This window comes from Macaca fascicularis, chromosome 16 (genome assembly GCF_037993035.2).
Source record: "Macaca fascicularis isolate 582-1 chromosome 16, T2T-MFA8v1.1".
NCBI lineage: Eukaryota > Metazoa > Chordata > Mammalia > Primates > Cercopithecidae > Macaca > Macaca fascicularis.
The window spans coordinates 8,105,380-8,121,038 of NC_088390.1; the positions used below are offsets into that span (position 1 = coordinate 8,105,380).

A 15,659-nucleotide genomic window follows, 5' to 3' on the forward strand; every position below is an offset into this window, starting at 1 on the left:
TATTTATAGACCGAAACGAGCCATACAATTTATTCCCTTGTTGGCTGGACTAGGAATCACCACTGCTTTTACTACAGGAGCCACAGGCCTAGGAGTCTCACTAACCCAATATACTAAATTATCCAATCAATTAATTTCAGATGTACAGACCTTATCCAGTACCATACAAGATTTACAAGACCAAGTAGACTCGTTAGCTGAAGTAGTTCTCCAGAATAGAAGAGGTCTAGATTTGTTAACGGCAGAACAGGGAGGGATATGTTTGGCTTTACAGGAAAAGTGCTGTTTTTACGCCAACAAATCCGGAATCGTCAGAGATAAGATAAAAACTTTGCAAGAAGAACTAGAAAAGCGCAGAAAAGGCCTGGCCGCCAATCCACTATGGACTGGACTCGATGGACTTCTCCCCTATCTCCTGCCATTTCTTGGTCCTTTACTCACTCTTCTACTCTTCCTCACTCTCGGGCCTATAATCTTTAATAAGCTTATGGCATTTGTCAGACAACAAATCGAGGCCTTCCAGGCCAAACCTATACAGGTTCATTATCATCGCCTTGAGATGACTGAAAATGGTGAGTCTTATTTACCTTAATAAGACCACCTCCCCTGTGTGCTGAACTGGACAGTCAATGACGGGTAAGAGGACACTATCTCCATCGGAGCCTAAGACAGGAGGGCCGCCCTTGCTGCTGCCTTTGAAAGGACACAAAGATAGATGTGTACCCGCCCCCCACCCGCTACACCCTTGTTCTGCTCTCTAATCTTTGCACGTACCAGAGGTTTTGTAAGTTCTGTAAGTACATGTTTCTCTTTCTGAGGCCAGGTCACAAGGAATGTTTAAGTAAGATAGCCAGGTCACAAGGTGTGTTTAAGCAAGATAGCCATAAACTGGTCGTGCAACCTGATGCAATATAATTAACTGCCTTTGTGTAAAACTGCTCTTCTGCCTCAAGGGTTGTACTGAAATATCAGAAATGGCGGGAACCAATCATAGTTTGCCAAATCGCTTTGTTCAAACTCCAGCCAATCATACCTCTAATTTGTATAATGATTCTATGCCTACTTTCCTTAGACTATATAACATTGTTTGGAGCTCAGTAGGGGAGCTCTCCTGCCCGTCTCGTTTCACGAGCAAGTGAGAGCTCCAGGTTCGAACCTGTAATAAAGATCCTTGCTGCTTAGCTTTGACTCTGGACTCTGGTGGTCTTCTTCGGGGAATAAACGGTCTGGGCATAACAAATGGGGGCTCGTCCGGGATTTCCCCCAAGCCCACCAGACCCCCAAGTCAACGGATCTTAATCTGTAGGTAAGCCGGCTTTGTCACTGTCTCTGTCTTTGTCTCTGTCTGTCTCCCTGAAATTTCGCGAAATCCGTAATCTGTAATCTGTATTGGTCTGTTCTGTAAGTGGCACGGTCTTGGCGGACGCGCTAGAAGACAGCCACTCGGGACTGGTGGGAGACGTTCCCCAGTGCCCATCTGGGGGCCTCCATCCTTGGTTGCCCCGTCTGACTCAGGTCGGAAGTCCGACACGCGCTCGCGAATGCTCATCGTTATCACTGTCTGTCCGTTATTGTTAAGTGTTAAGTGTAAGCCCAAAACGAAACATAAAACCTTTTCTTCCCCCTCCAGGACCGGACCTGTCGGATACTCCCCTCTGCTTCACACTCATTTTCGTCCCCCCTTCTCTTTGTAGAAGCAGTCCAAAGATGGGCAACAACCAGAGCACGCCGCTCTCACTCCTTGTTACCAATTTTAAGGATGTGAAGGCTCGGGGGCGTAACTTAAGCATAGAACTAAAGAAGGGAAAGCTAGTTACTTTCTGCCGTTCGGAGTGGCCCTCTTTCGGCGTAGGGTGGCCCTCTGAAGGAACTTTCTGTCTCTCTATTATTACTAAGGTAAAAACTAAGATTTTCCTGCCAGGGCAGTCAGGACATCCTGATCAAATTCCTTATATTCTAGTGTGGCAGGATCTTGTGGAAAACCCACCACCCTGGATAACTCCATTCATCCTTGAGCCCTGCAAAGTCCTAGTAACGCGACCTACAAGACAAAAGACTCCCTCTGCTCCCTCGGCCCCTGTGCTGCCGGACAGCCAGGACCCCCTAACGTTAGAACCCACATTTCCCCCACCATATCAGCACCTTATCCCGCAGGACCCAGTCCCCCAGGGTGGTGCTTCCGTAGAGGGAAACCGAGAAGCGGAAGCAGCCGAGAGTGAAAGTAACCTGGGGGGGCCGGCCGGCCGAACACGAGGCCGCGTACAGCGGGACCAAGCTTCCCGACTCCCTGACTCCACTGTAGCCCTGCCTCTCAGAGAAATAGGATCGCTCGATGATACCGGGCTCTCCCGTCTCATGTATTGGCCTTTTTCCACCAGTGATTTATACAATTGGAAGTCCCAAAATGCTCGGTTCTCAGATAATCCCAAAGATCTAACCTCGTTGTTAGACAGTGTCATGTTTACTCACCAGCCGACCTGGGATGACTGTCAACAGCTCCTCCGAATCCTGTTCACAACGGAGGAGCGGGAAAGAATCCAAGTTGAGGCCAGAAAACTGGTTCCAGGAGATGACGGCCAGCCAACTGCAAATCCTGACCTCATTAATGCGGCTTTCCCTTTGACCCGGCCCAGATGGGACTACAACACGGCAGAAGGTAGGGGACGACTGCTCATTTATCGCCAGACTCTAATGGCGGGTCTCCGGGCTGCAGCTCGCAAGCCCACCAATTTGGCTAAAGTATATTCTGTGTTACAAGGTAAGACAGAAAGCCCCGCTGTGTATTTAGAGAGATTAATGGAAGCCTTCAGACAGTTTACCCCTATGGACCCGGAAGCACCGGAAAATCAGGCAGCGGTAGTAATGTCCTTTGTAAACCAGGCAACACCAGATATTAAAAGAAAACTCCAGAAATTAGAAGGTTTAGAGGGAAAGCAGATTCAGGACCTCCTTCAGATGGCCCAGCGAGTTTATAATAATAGGGATACTCCAGAAGAAAAACAGTTCAAGGCAACCAAAGAAATGACCAAAGTCTTAGTAGCAGCTTTCCCCCAGGCAGGAAATGGTCAAAACAGAAAGCAGAAAAAGCAAGGCCCTAGGCAAGGATTAGAAAAAGATCAGTGTGCTTATTGCAAGGAACGTGGCCACTGGATTAAAGACTGCCCAAAGAAACGGAGACCAGCTAACCCTACCTCCGTACTCGTTACCCAGGACTCTGACTAGGGAGGACGGGGTTCGGACCCCCTCCCCGAACCCAGGGTAACTTTGCAAGTGGAGGGGTCCCCAGTTCGCTTCTTGGTCGATACTGGGGCGGAACGCTCAGTCCTAACCAAACCAATTGGAAAAATGTCTAAGAAAACATCCTGGGTGCACGGGGCCACAGGCATCAAAAAATACCCCTGGACAACCCAGAGGACTGTAGACTTAGGAACGGGAAAAGTCTCCCATTCCTTCCTAGTCATCCCAGAGAGCCCCTGCCCTCTACTAGGGAGGGACTTGCTGACAAAGATGGGGGCCCAAATCCACTTTGAGCCAGAAGGGCCCAAGATAACTGATTCCCAAAACAGGCCAATATCTATCCTGACTGTCACCTTAGAAGATGAGTACCGACTCCATCAAGAGCAAAAGCCCCCCGATCAGGGAATTGACTCTTGGCTCCAGCGTTTCCCTGAAGCGTGGGCAGAAACTGGGGGCTTGGGGCTAGCTAAACATCGACCTGCCATATTTGTGGAAGTTAAGCCAGGGACGGACCCCGTTCGGGTTCGGCAATATCCTATGCCCCTGGAGGCAAGAGAAGGAATTACGCCCCATATCCGCCGACTCCTAGACCAGGGAGTCCTACGGGCTTGCCACTCATCCTGGAATACTCCACTGTTACCTGTTCGTAAACCCAACAGTACGGACTACAGGCCAGTACAGGATTTAAGAGAAGTTAATAAAAGGGTCATGGACATACATCCCACTGTGCCCAATCCATACACCCTTCTGAGTGCTTTACATCCCGAAAAACAGTGGTATACCGTTCTTGATCTAAAAGACGCTTTCTTCAGCCTTCCTCTGGCTCCCAAAAGTCAAGAACTCTTTGCATTTCAATGGACGGATCCTGAGAGGGGCATCAACGGTCAGCTAACATGGACCAGACTGCCACAAGGGTTCAAGAACTCGCCAACTCTGTTCGATGAAGCCCTTCATGAAGATCTGGGTGAGTACCGGCGGCAACACCCTGAAATAACTCTTTTGCAATATGTTGATGATCTCTTAATAGCGGCCAGGTCCCCGGAAACTTGTGTTCGAGGGACTGAGGACCTCCTGAAGACTCTGGGGGAGCTAGGCTACCGAGCCTCAGCAACAAAGGCTCAGATCTGCAAGTCGGAGGTAACTTATCTGGGGTACCTATTAAAAGGGGGGCAACGCTGGCTAACCAAAGCCCGAAAGGAAACAGTCCTACGCATCCCTAGACCCCAGTCAACACGGCAAGTGAGAGAATTCCTGGGGTCGGCAGGGTTCTGTAGGTTATGGATACCCGGATTTGCTGAGTTAGCCAAGCCCCTATACCAGGCAACAAAGGAACGGCAGCCCTTCAATTGGACGGAAGAGGCTGAGCTGGCCTTTCAGCAAATCAAAACTGCCTTGTTATCAGCCCCCGCGCTGGGGCTCCCTGATGTCTCCAAACCCTTCCACTTATACGTGGATGAAAGTAAGGGTGTTACAAAAGCCGTGTTAACACAGTACCTAGGCCCCTGGCAGAGGCCAGTTGCCTATTTGTCAAAAAAATTAGATTCAGTGGCTGCTGGCTGGCCACCCTGCCTCCAGATAATCGCGGCAACCGCCCTAATGGTCCGAGACGCTGATAAACTTATCATGGGGCAAGAGTTGCGCGTTATAACCCCGCATGCCATTGAAGGCGTCCTCCGGCAGCCGCCGGACCGATGGATGAGTAACGCCCGGCTCACCCACTATCAAGGACTGCTGTTAAACCCCCTCAGAATAACTTTTCTGCCCCCAACCTCTTTAAACCCTGCTTCACTGCTGCCAAATCCAGACTTGGACGCCCCGTCCCATGAGTGCACTGAGATACTGGCTCAGGTGCATGGGGTGCGGGAGGACCTGCAAGATCGTCCGCTCCCCGACACAGAACTCACCTGGTTCACTGATGGCAGCAGCTATGTCCACCAAGGCCAGCGGTATGCAGGAGCGGCTGTAACGTCAGAGACTGAGGTAATCTGGGCGGAACCCTTGCCTCCAGGGACATCGGCCCAAAGAGCCGAACTGATAGCCCTTACACAGGCCCTCACCCTAGGGGCAGAGAAAAAACTAACAGTATACACGGATAGCCGCTATGCTTTCGCTACTGCGCACATACATGGGGCCATCTACAGAGAAAGGGGACTATTAACAGCCGAAGGCAAAGAAATAAAAAACAAGCAAGAGATCCTAGCTCTATTAACTGCTTTGTGGAAACCAAAGAAATTGGCTATTGTACATTGCCCTGGGCATCAGAAACCAACTACGCCAATTGCTCGAGGCAACTTCTTAGCCGACCAAACCGCAAGGAGCATAGCAAAAGCTCCCAGTCAGCTCCTCGCGCTCCAGCTCCCCGATCCTGGCCCGCGAAATTTGCCATGTTTTCCCGACTATACCGAACAGGATCGCGAATGGATGAACACGCTTCCCCTAAAACAGGTTAAAAATGGGTGGTGGACTGATATAAATGACCAAACCATCCTACCAGAAAAATTAGGACGGCAGGTGTTGGAACACATCCACCGGACAACCCACCTGGGTGCCCGGCGAATGATGGACTTAATCAGGCACGCCAAGTTTAGAATCAGGCGCATAGCTGAACTGGCCAGCGATGTCACAACAAATTGCAAAGCCTGCCAACTAAACAACGCTTGCCCCCAAACCCAGACCGCCACAGGAATTAGGTGTAGAGGAACTAGGCCTGGTATCTATTGGGAAATAGACTTTACTGAGATAAATCCTGGAAAATATGGGTATCAGTACTTACTTGTCTTTGTAGATACTTTTTCAGGATGGACAGAAGCGTTCCCAACTAAGAGAGAAACTGCTCAGGTTGTAGCAAAGAAAATTTTGGAAGAAATCCTCCCCAGGTATGGCTTTCCCGTCCAAATAGGGTCAGACAATGGACCAGCCTTCGTTGCTAAGGTAAGTCAGGATTTGGCTTCCATTCTGGGGGCAAATTGGAAATTACATTGTGCTTATAGGCCCCAAAGCTCAGGACAGGTAGAAAGGATGAATCGGACTCTGAAGGAGACCTTAACTAAATTGACCATGGAGACTGGCGCTAATTGGGTAGTACTTCTCCCCTACGCTCTGTTCCGGGCCCGAAATACCCCTTACAGACTAGGCCTCACACCATATGAAATCATGTATGGCAGACCCCCACCCCTGGTCCCCAGTCTAAAAGATGACTTACTCAAACCTGAAACTGAAAATGTCTCTGAGCTCCTGTTCTCCTTACAAGCCTTACAGAAAATTCACCAGGAAATTTGGCCCAGACTACGAGAACTGTACGAGGCAGGACCTCCGCCGACGCCTCATCCGTTCCAGCCGGGAGACTGGGTCCTAGTCAAGCGCCACCGGCAAGAAACTCTTCAACCCAGGTGGAAAGGACCACTGCAAGTACTCCTGACTACTCCCACCGCTCTCAAAGTAGAAGGCATCGCTTCGTGGATCCACTACACACACGTCAAACCAGTGGACCCAACATCCGACCTTCTCGAGCCGTCTGGAGCACCGGTTACATGGACTGTAGACAAAGCTAAGAACAATCCCTTAAAGCTAACCCTGCGCCGTCATCCCCATAGCCGTAACCATGTCTAGCTTACCTATGCTTTTATGCCTTATGCATCTGACTCTCCTCACTGCTGCGCCGTCTAATCCCTATGTCTGGAGGTTCTGGCTCTATGAAAACAAAACTCACCCCGGGGAAACCCCCCAAGCGGGTAAACTGCTAGCTAGCGCAGACTGCCCCCCCTCAGGGTGTAATACTATAGTTTACCTCAATTTCACTAGGTTCCAGATTGCCCAACCAGCAACACCCATGATCTGTTTTGAATATGATCAAACTGAATATAATTGTAAAAATTATTGGTGGCACCAGAGTGCAGGTTGCCCATATAGCTACTGTAAGACGCACTCTGTCCGATACTGGAGAGAACGACAAGGGTGGTATTTTCACAAAACTGAGTCTCCCGTCACTTACACTTGGATAATTAGAGACCCATGGGACTCTCGGTGGACAACCCCACAACATGGGGGAGTATATTACTCATCAACTAGTACCTGGCCCAGTAGCCATTTATATCTGTGGAGAAGTCTAGTCCAGATTCAACCCTTAATCCACACACAAATCCACAGGCAAGAAACCAAGTTATCACAAGACTTGCAGCCCTTCTCCTGGCTAACTCTATTACGGGAAGGGCTAGCATTCGCCAACCTCACTGGTTTAGGCGACCTGTCCTCTTGCTTTATGTGTGCAACCCTAGGAAGACCACCATTAACGGCTGTTCCTCTATCCTCCCCTCCCACAAACTATACAGGTTTTAACTCATCGATAGTCACGATACCCGATGTAGCCCTGTACCGTGACCCATACCAAGAGAAATACCCCTATTGTTATTCAGCATTTAGCAACAGCCTCTGCAACCAATCGGCTACATACCCTAATAGTCCCATATATGCTCCCCCTGGTGTGTTCTTCTGGTGTAATATGACTCTGTTAAAAACTCTGTCCAAAAGCATCTCTGACGGACAGTTGTGTATCCCTGTTACCCTAGTTCCCCGACTGACACTGCTAACCCCGGCAGAGTTCATAGGCTGGGCAGGGACCGCCCCAACTAAAACTGCGCGACATAGACGAGCAGTTTTTCTACCACTAATTGCCGGAATATCCTTAACCACCTCTGTCGTCGCAGCGGGGTTAGCAGGAGGGGCCCTACAACACTCCATGATAGAAAACGACAAGCTGTTACAACAATTCTCTGTTGCTATGGAAGACTCTGCCTATTCCCTAGCCTCCCTTCAGCGGCAGCTCACCTCCCTAGCACAGGTCACCCTTCAAAACCGCAGAGCCTTAGACTTACTCACGGCTGAGAAAGGAGGTACCTGTATGTTCCTCAAAGAAGAATGCTGTTTCTATATAAATGAGTCAGGGTTAGTTGAGGAAAGAGTCCAACGCCTACACGAACTAAGCTTAGAAATGAAAAAGCAACAATTCACTACAGCCGCTAACAATTGGTGGAGCTCTTCAATGTTTTCCCTTCTGGCACCCCTTTTAGGCCCCCTAATGTCTTTACTACTTCTATTCACTATAGGCCCCTGTGTGGTAAATAAAATTTTACAATTTGTCAGAGAAAGGTTTGATACCATCCAACTAATGGTCCTCCGTAGCCATCACCAGCCTCTCCTGCACCCAGAAAGTGAGGCTATATTATAAGACTCTGGAAATCCAAGATTGGACATCCAGTTACTTATGAGAAGGGAGAAATGAAAGGACACAAAGATAGATGTGTACCCGCCCCCCACCCGCTACACCCTTGTTCTGCTCTCTAATCTTTGCACGTACCAGAGGTTTTGTAAGTTCTGTAAGTACATGTTTCTCTTTCTGAGGCCAGGTCACAAGGAATGTTTAAGTAAGATAGCCAGGTCACAAGGTGTGTTTAAGCAAGATAGCCATAAATTGGTCGTGCAACCTGATGCAATATAATTAACTGCCTTTGTGTAAAACTGCTCTTCTGCCTCAAGGGTTGTACTGAAATATCAGAAATGGCGGGAACCAATCATAGTTTGCCAAATCGCTTTGTTCAAACTCCAGCCAATCATACCTCTAATTTGTATAATGATTCTATGCCTACTTTCCTTAGACTATATAACATTGTTCGGAGCTCAGTAGGGGAGCTCTCCTGCCCGTCTCGTTTCACGAGCAAGTGAGAGCTCCAGGTTCGAACCTGTAATAAAGATCCTTGCTGCTTAGCTTTGACTCTGGACTCTGGTGGTCTTCTTCGGGGAATAAACGGTCTGGGCATAACACCTTATCCCATGACGGGCCTAGAAGGTGGGGGTGAGTTGACCCAACCTAAGACAGGCGCAGTTCCCGAGGGGTTTTCTCATCATAAAAATATAAAAAGGGGGACCTGTCCGGAGCTGTACGCCCCGGCCATAGCGAATAATAATTAACGATTAAAACGCCTGAGCTCTATTCATTTCCACCTTCTACCTCCTCCCTATCTTTGCCTTTTTTCCCCTGTACTAATACCTCGTTAAAGATGGCGCTCTTCCTGCTTCTTCTTCACTCACTTTTCCCGCGCCCGGGAAAATTGTTACTTAATAGCACAAGCGCAACATGACGTCTGACCGGAGAAACCGAAACTAACCTGGCCACGCCTTCGGCAATGAGATCATTTCCGCCTTAGCCCAACCCCTTCCCTTCCAAGTGTATATAAGGCAGTGCATTACCTCCATTAAACGAGACTTGATCAGAGCACTGTCTTGTCTCCATTTCTCGTGTCTCTTGTTCCCCAAATTCCCACCCCCTCCTCCAGGGCCTGCTCTGACTATCCCGCGGGCCGGGATAGCGCGGAGGTTGCAGTGAGCCGAAATCGTGCCACTGCACTCTAGCCTGGGTGACAGAGAGAGATTCCATCTTAAAACAAAAACAAAAACAAAAAAAAAGAAACAAACAAAAATCCAAAATACCTTATCACTAATATCCTCAGAGAAGATCAAATATTGCAACCATGAAATACAAACAGATTACTAATAAAACAAATATACACAAACTGGGTATGGTGCCCCATGTCTATATTCCCAGCTACTCAGGAGGCTGAGGTAGGAAGGTCACTTGAGTCTAGCAGTTCAAGGCCAGCATAGGCAACATAGCAAGATGTCATCTGTGAAAAAAATATGATAGGAGGAATAATAATAGGACTAGAGGAGAAAGTTGAGAAAATCTACTAGAAAACAGAACAAAAGGAAAAGTGATAGAAAATTGGAAATAAAATGGAGAATAAATGAAACTGAGAATGGGAACTGGAGAGCCAGTTTGGGAGATCCAACATCTAAAAGTATAGAAGTTCAAAAAAGAGACACTGATAAAATCAAAAGAAGGAAATAATCAATGAAATAATACAAAACATCTTCCCAACACTGAGGGTCATGAATTTCAAGACTGAAAGGACCTACTGAGAGCACTGCACAGTTAATAAAAATAGACTACACCTTGGCACATCATTGTGAAATTATGGAAGCTGGGCCAAAGAGAGGCTCCTAAAAGCTTCTGGAGAAAATATCACTTCATATGAAAAGAATTAGGAATGCAAATGACTTTAGGCTTCTTTATAGCTGCTGCCAGTGGAGCAGTGCTTTCAAAATTCTGAACCAAAAAAAAAAAAAAAAATTTCCGAATTATTATTCAAGTGTATATAAAGATTATAGGCATTTCCAGACATGCAAAGTCTTAAAAACTTCTCCTCCCTCCCACGTACCCTTTCTTACTAGCCCATGAAATAAGCCAGGAAACAACACAACATGAGATCCAGGAAACAAAAGCTCCAGCACAGCAGAGAGGTAAAATGAAGGTGAAGGATGGTGGTGAGGCAAGAGCTCAGGAGGAACAGGAAAGAAGCCAAGAGCACACACTGGAGAGACTCCCTCACAAAGTGGAACCGATTGAGAAATGGATGTGCCCGAACTGATAGAGAGGCAATCTGAACAAGTGGTGACGTTTCGGATTAAACTAATGAAAAATATATAGAAAACTAGACCAATAATATAATCATTATTATCTAGAGAAACAACAAAAAGTTTTGTAAGGAAGAAAAAAATAATTACAGTATACTATAAATGTCCCCCATGAATAGCACATCTATAACCAAAATCATGTAAACACTGAGTGTCGGTTTGCTCAGTCCTAACGAAACTGTATTAGAAGGATGGGAGGTGAGAAAGGTTTGCAAATGGGAGCAAGACTAGGAAAGAAAATGAAATCCTATCTTCCAGGCCAGGCACAGTGGCTCACGTCTGTAATCCCAACACTTTGGGAGGCCGAGGTGGGTGGATCACAAGGTCAGGAGTTCAAGATCAGCCTGACCAACATGGTAAAACCCCGTCTCTACTAAAAATACAAAAATTAGCCAGGTGTGGTGGTGCGTGCCTGTTATCCCAGCTACTCAGGAGGCTGAAGCTGGAGAATCGCTTGAACCTAGGAGACGGAGGTTGCGGTGAGCCAAGATTGCACCATCGCACTCTAGCCTGGGTAACAAGAGCGAAACTCCATCTAAAAAACAAAATCCTATCTTCCATAGGGGGAAGCCAATATTTGCCTAAAGCTGAAAAATCATTACATAAACAATGCATGCATGCTATTTTGAGATGTAGCGGTTTAGATTATCAAGGAAAGTAGTGAAAGTTATTGTCTTTCATGACAGGGAAAGCACAGAAGTGGAGCAGGAGGCAGTTGTTGGTGAGAGATTTGTAGACCTACTTGACTCTTTAAATCATATGTATCTACAACTTTGATGAGAATATTAGAATTTAAAAGGAAGAAAAAGAGAAGACAGGAAAGAGTAAGGAAGGAAGGGAGGGAGGGAGGGAGGGAGGGAGTGGGGGTGAGGGAAACAAAGGCCTGGTGCAGTGGCTCACGCCTGTAATCCCAGCCCTTTAGGAGGCTGAGGCGGGTGGATCACCTGAGGTCAGGAGTTTGAGACCAGCCTGGCCAATGTGGCAAAACTTCGTCTCTACTAAAAATACAAAAAAATTAGCCAGGCATGGTGATGGGCACCTGTACTACCAGCTACTCAGGAGGCTGAGGCAGGAGAATCGCTTGAACCCAGGAAGCAGAGGTTGCAGTGAGCTGAGATAGTGCATTGCACTCCAGCCTGGGCAACAGAGCAAGACTCCATCTCAAAAAAAGAAAGGTAGGCAGGAGCCAAATCATTCATGGGTTCAAAGATGGGGTGCACATGACTCAATGGACATTTTTAAATCTCAAGTAAACCCCTTTCCCAGTCAGGGCTCAGATTTCTTCATCTATATCTTGAGGGGTTGGATGACGACTCCTGTTCAACCTGTCTGAGATCATCATGAGCTGTAGGACAGAACGTAATAAAATATTTAAATGATCAAGGGCAAAGGTTCTATTTTTCTAACCTTTTAAGTGGGAAGGGTAATGTGTTGTAACAAGGTTTGAGACAGGCACATCTCATATGTGAGCATAAAAACCCAACCATCAGGTTTACCAAGTACAAAAGGATCAAGGGCAGCGATTCTAAAGAAGAATCACCCTACTGTAAAATGTAGATTCCCTGGCTAATCTTCTGGGGAGTCTCCCTCCTTGGTGTGAGGCAGGGCTGGGGAACTGGCTTTCTTTCTTTTTTTTTTTTTTTTAGACAGAGTCTCATTCTGCTCATTCTGCCACCCAGGCTGGAGTGCAGTGGCATGATCTCGGCTCACTGGAATCTGTGTCCTGGGTTCAAGTGATTCTCCTGCCTCAGTCTCCTGAGTAGCCGGGACCATGGGTGCCCACCACCAGACCCAGCTAATTTTTGTATTTTTAGTAAAGATGGGGTTTCGCCATGTTGGCCAGGCTGGTCTCGAACCCCTGACCTCAAGTGATCCACCCACCTCTGCCTCCCAAAGTGCTGGGATTACAGGTGTGAGCCTCTGCACCTGACCCGGAACTGACATTTTTAACAAGCATTCAAAGACATCTGATGCCAGCCGTCTGCTTGCCATACGTTGAGCAATGCTACTCCAGGATAAGTCCTTGGAGGTGCAGGATCACAGGTTTAATTGAGATAAAACCGCAAATCAATTCCCTTTTTCAGGGAGAAAGTGTCAATTTGGTATTGATATGTTTTGAGCACCCCTTTAGCATTAGATAATCTTCTGGAACAGGGAGCAGGCCGCAGGCAATGGAATCTACCTGGAATTGAATTACACTGTTCGGTTTTCATTGCATTCTCCTTTATTCTTACCTTCTATTATGGGAAATGAAATGAATTTTCGATTTACGATAATTACACAAAGTTTCCTTTAAAATAGATTCACTGAAATTTCTAAGTATCCAAGGATGTATTTATTTTAGGATGAATAGACAATAAAGCATTTTCACTTTTTCCTAGACTCACCAGATTTGGGCACATGGATACCTGCAATATTGATTTGTATTATGAGAGTGATCTAATTATCACAAAAGGAGCTATAATCACTAACTTATCATTTATAATAATGGTTAGTGGTACCCTTACAATAATGTACAATCCAATGTTCAAAAATTATACCACTTGAGTTTGGTTTGATCCTATCAATTTTCAACAAATGTCTTGGGAGGCCGAGGCGGGCAGATCAAGAGGTCAGGAGATCGAGACCATCCTGGCTAACACGGTGAAATCCCGTCTCCACTAAAAATACAAAAAATTAGCCGGGCGTGGTGGCGGGCACCTGTAGTCTCAGCTACTCGGAGGCTGAGGCAGGAGAATGGTGTGAACCCGTGAGGCAGAGGTTGCAGTGAGCCGAGATTGAGCCACTGCACTCCAGCATGGGCGACAGAGCGAGACTCCGTCTCAAAAAAAGAAAAAAGAAAAAAAAAATTTTTTTCAATAAATGTCTTAAAATTTAAAAGCAGGCTGATTAGTTTGGAACCAGACTACAAGTAGAGCTAACATTTGGTGAATAAGAAAACATCACACTACATTTTGGATGTATGAAAGAAAACTTGACCATTTGAAGATACATGAATAAAAAAAGTACTATAAATACTATTTTAGGAAAAAAAGAGAGTGATCTATAAATAAAAACATTTGACGTATTTGAAAACGTGTGGGTCTTGCATATGATTCACACGAGAAATCTAAAATTCAACCTAGCAATGGATAAGAATTAAGAATGGATGGTTTGGGCCGGGCGCGGTGGCTCACGCCTGTAATCCCAGCACTTTGGGAGGCCGAGGCGGGCGGATCACAAGGTCAGGAGATCGAGACCACGGTGAAACCCCGTCTCTACTAAAAATACAAAAAATTAGCCGGGCGCGGTGGCGGGCGCCTGTAGTCCCAGCTACTCAGGAGGCTGAGGCAGGAGAATGGTGTAAACCCAGGAGGCGGAGCTTGCAGTGAGCCGAGATCGCGCCACTGCACTCCAGCCTGGGCGACAGAGCGAGACTCCGTCTCAAAAAAACAAAAACAAAAAAAAAAAAAGAATGGATGGTTTGGGCAAAGGACATCAACAGACATTGCTCCAAAGGTGATACATGAATGGCCAACAAGCACATGGAAAGATGCTTAACATTACCAATTATGAGGGAAATGAAGATCAAAACCACAATGAGATACCAATTCAAGCCCATTAAAATGTCTATTATCAAATAAACAGAAAATAACAAGCATTGGTGGACAAACTAGAACCCTCCTCCTGCACTGCTGGTAGGAATGTAAAATGTGGCATCCATTGTGGAAAATAGTATGGTGGTTCCTCAAAACATTAAACATATAGACTGGGTGTGATGGCTCACGTCTGTAATCCCAGCACTTTTGGTGGCCAAGGCGGGTGGATCACCTGAGGTCAGGAGTTCAAGATCAGCCCAGCCAATGTGGTGAAACCCCGTCTCTACTAAAAATACGAAAATTAGCTGGGCGAGGTGGCAGGCGCCTGTAATCCCAGCTACTTAGGAGACTGAGGCAGGAGAATTGCTTACACCCAGAAAGCAGAGGTTGCAGTGAGCGGAGATCATGCTACTGCACTCCAGCCTGGGCAACAGAGCGAGACTCAGTCTCAAAAAAAAAAAAAAAAAAATTAAACATACAGTTACCTTATGCTCCAGCAATTCTACCACTTGGTATATATCCTAACGAACTGAAAGTAGGAACTGAAACATGCAATACTGGTTTTCTGTTCCTGCGTTAGTTTGCTAGGGATAATGGCCGCCAGCTCCATCCATGTTCCTGCAAAGGACACGATCTCGTTCTTTTTTTTTTTTTTTTTTTTTTTGAGATGAAGTCTTGCTCTATTGCCCAGGCTGGAGTGCAGTGGCACGATCTCAGCTCACTGCAACCTCTACCTCCCGGGTTCAAGTGATTCTCCTGCCTCAGCCTCCTGAGTAGCTGGAATTACAAGCAGGTGCCACCACGCCCAGCTTACTTTTGTATTTTTAATAGAGATGGGGTTTCACCATGTTGGCCAGGCTGGTCTCGAACTCCTGACCTCGTGATCCACCTGCCTTAGCCTCCCAGAGTGCTGGGATTACAGGTGTGAGACACTGCGCCTGGCCACGATCTCATTCTTTTTTATGGCTGCATAGTATTCCATTGTGTATATATACCATATGATAAGTCACTCTCACTTCAGTTGGCCTTCATGAAACACTGTGACAGACACAATGGCACAAAGTGTCTATCAGCATCGTTCTCCTCCTACCTCATTGACTGATCTTTGCTGCTTCCACTCCTTTGCATGACTTCCAAATATCAGAGGGCCTTAGGGCACAGCTCGTGCCTCTTCTCCTCTCCACTTATAGGATATTCTCTGCCTAGTGATCTCCACCAGCCTGTGGTATAGACGCACCTGTGTGCTTGTGACTCGAAGATGCACACCTGGAGTTCTGAGCTCTATGCCCATATGTGAGTTCTCCACTTGGATGTCTA

The 15,659-nt window shown here is 46.8% G+C and overlaps 1 protein-coding gene, 1 long non-coding RNA gene and 1 pseudogene across 6 annotated transcripts in view; 1 reads left to right on the top strand and 2 right to left on the bottom strand.

The window, feature by feature from the left end:
- LOC123569440 (uncharacterized) overlaps positions 1-15,659 on the bottom strand; it is a 36,204-nt gene that overhangs the window by 16,204 nt on the left and 4,341 nt on the right. The window lies entirely within an intron of this gene.
- On the top strand, positions 1,566-9,002 carry LOC135967930 (uncharacterized). Of its 5 annotated transcripts, XM_065532725.2 has the most exons (4): positions 1,566-2,656; positions 4,265-4,374; positions 5,042-5,217; positions 6,023-6,871. In XM_065532725.2, the coding sequence occupies exons 1-3, from the start codon at positions 1,708-1,710 to the stop codon at positions 5,201-5,203; spliced, it is 1,221 nt and encodes a 406-aa protein (XP_065388797.1). In that variant the 5' UTR covers positions 1,566-1,707; the 3' UTR covers positions 5,204-5,217; positions 6,023-6,871. The 5 variants fall into 5 exon arrangements, with proteins under 5 accessions (XP_065388797.1, XP_073874612.1, XP_073874613.1 ...); XM_074018511.1 differs by having other exon boundaries at positions 4,265-5,217; positions 6,023-7,145; XM_074018512.1 differs by having other exon boundaries at positions 4,265-5,217; positions 6,035-7,145.
- On the bottom strand, positions 12,178-12,275 carry LOC123569653 (small nucleolar RNA U13; annotated as a pseudogene).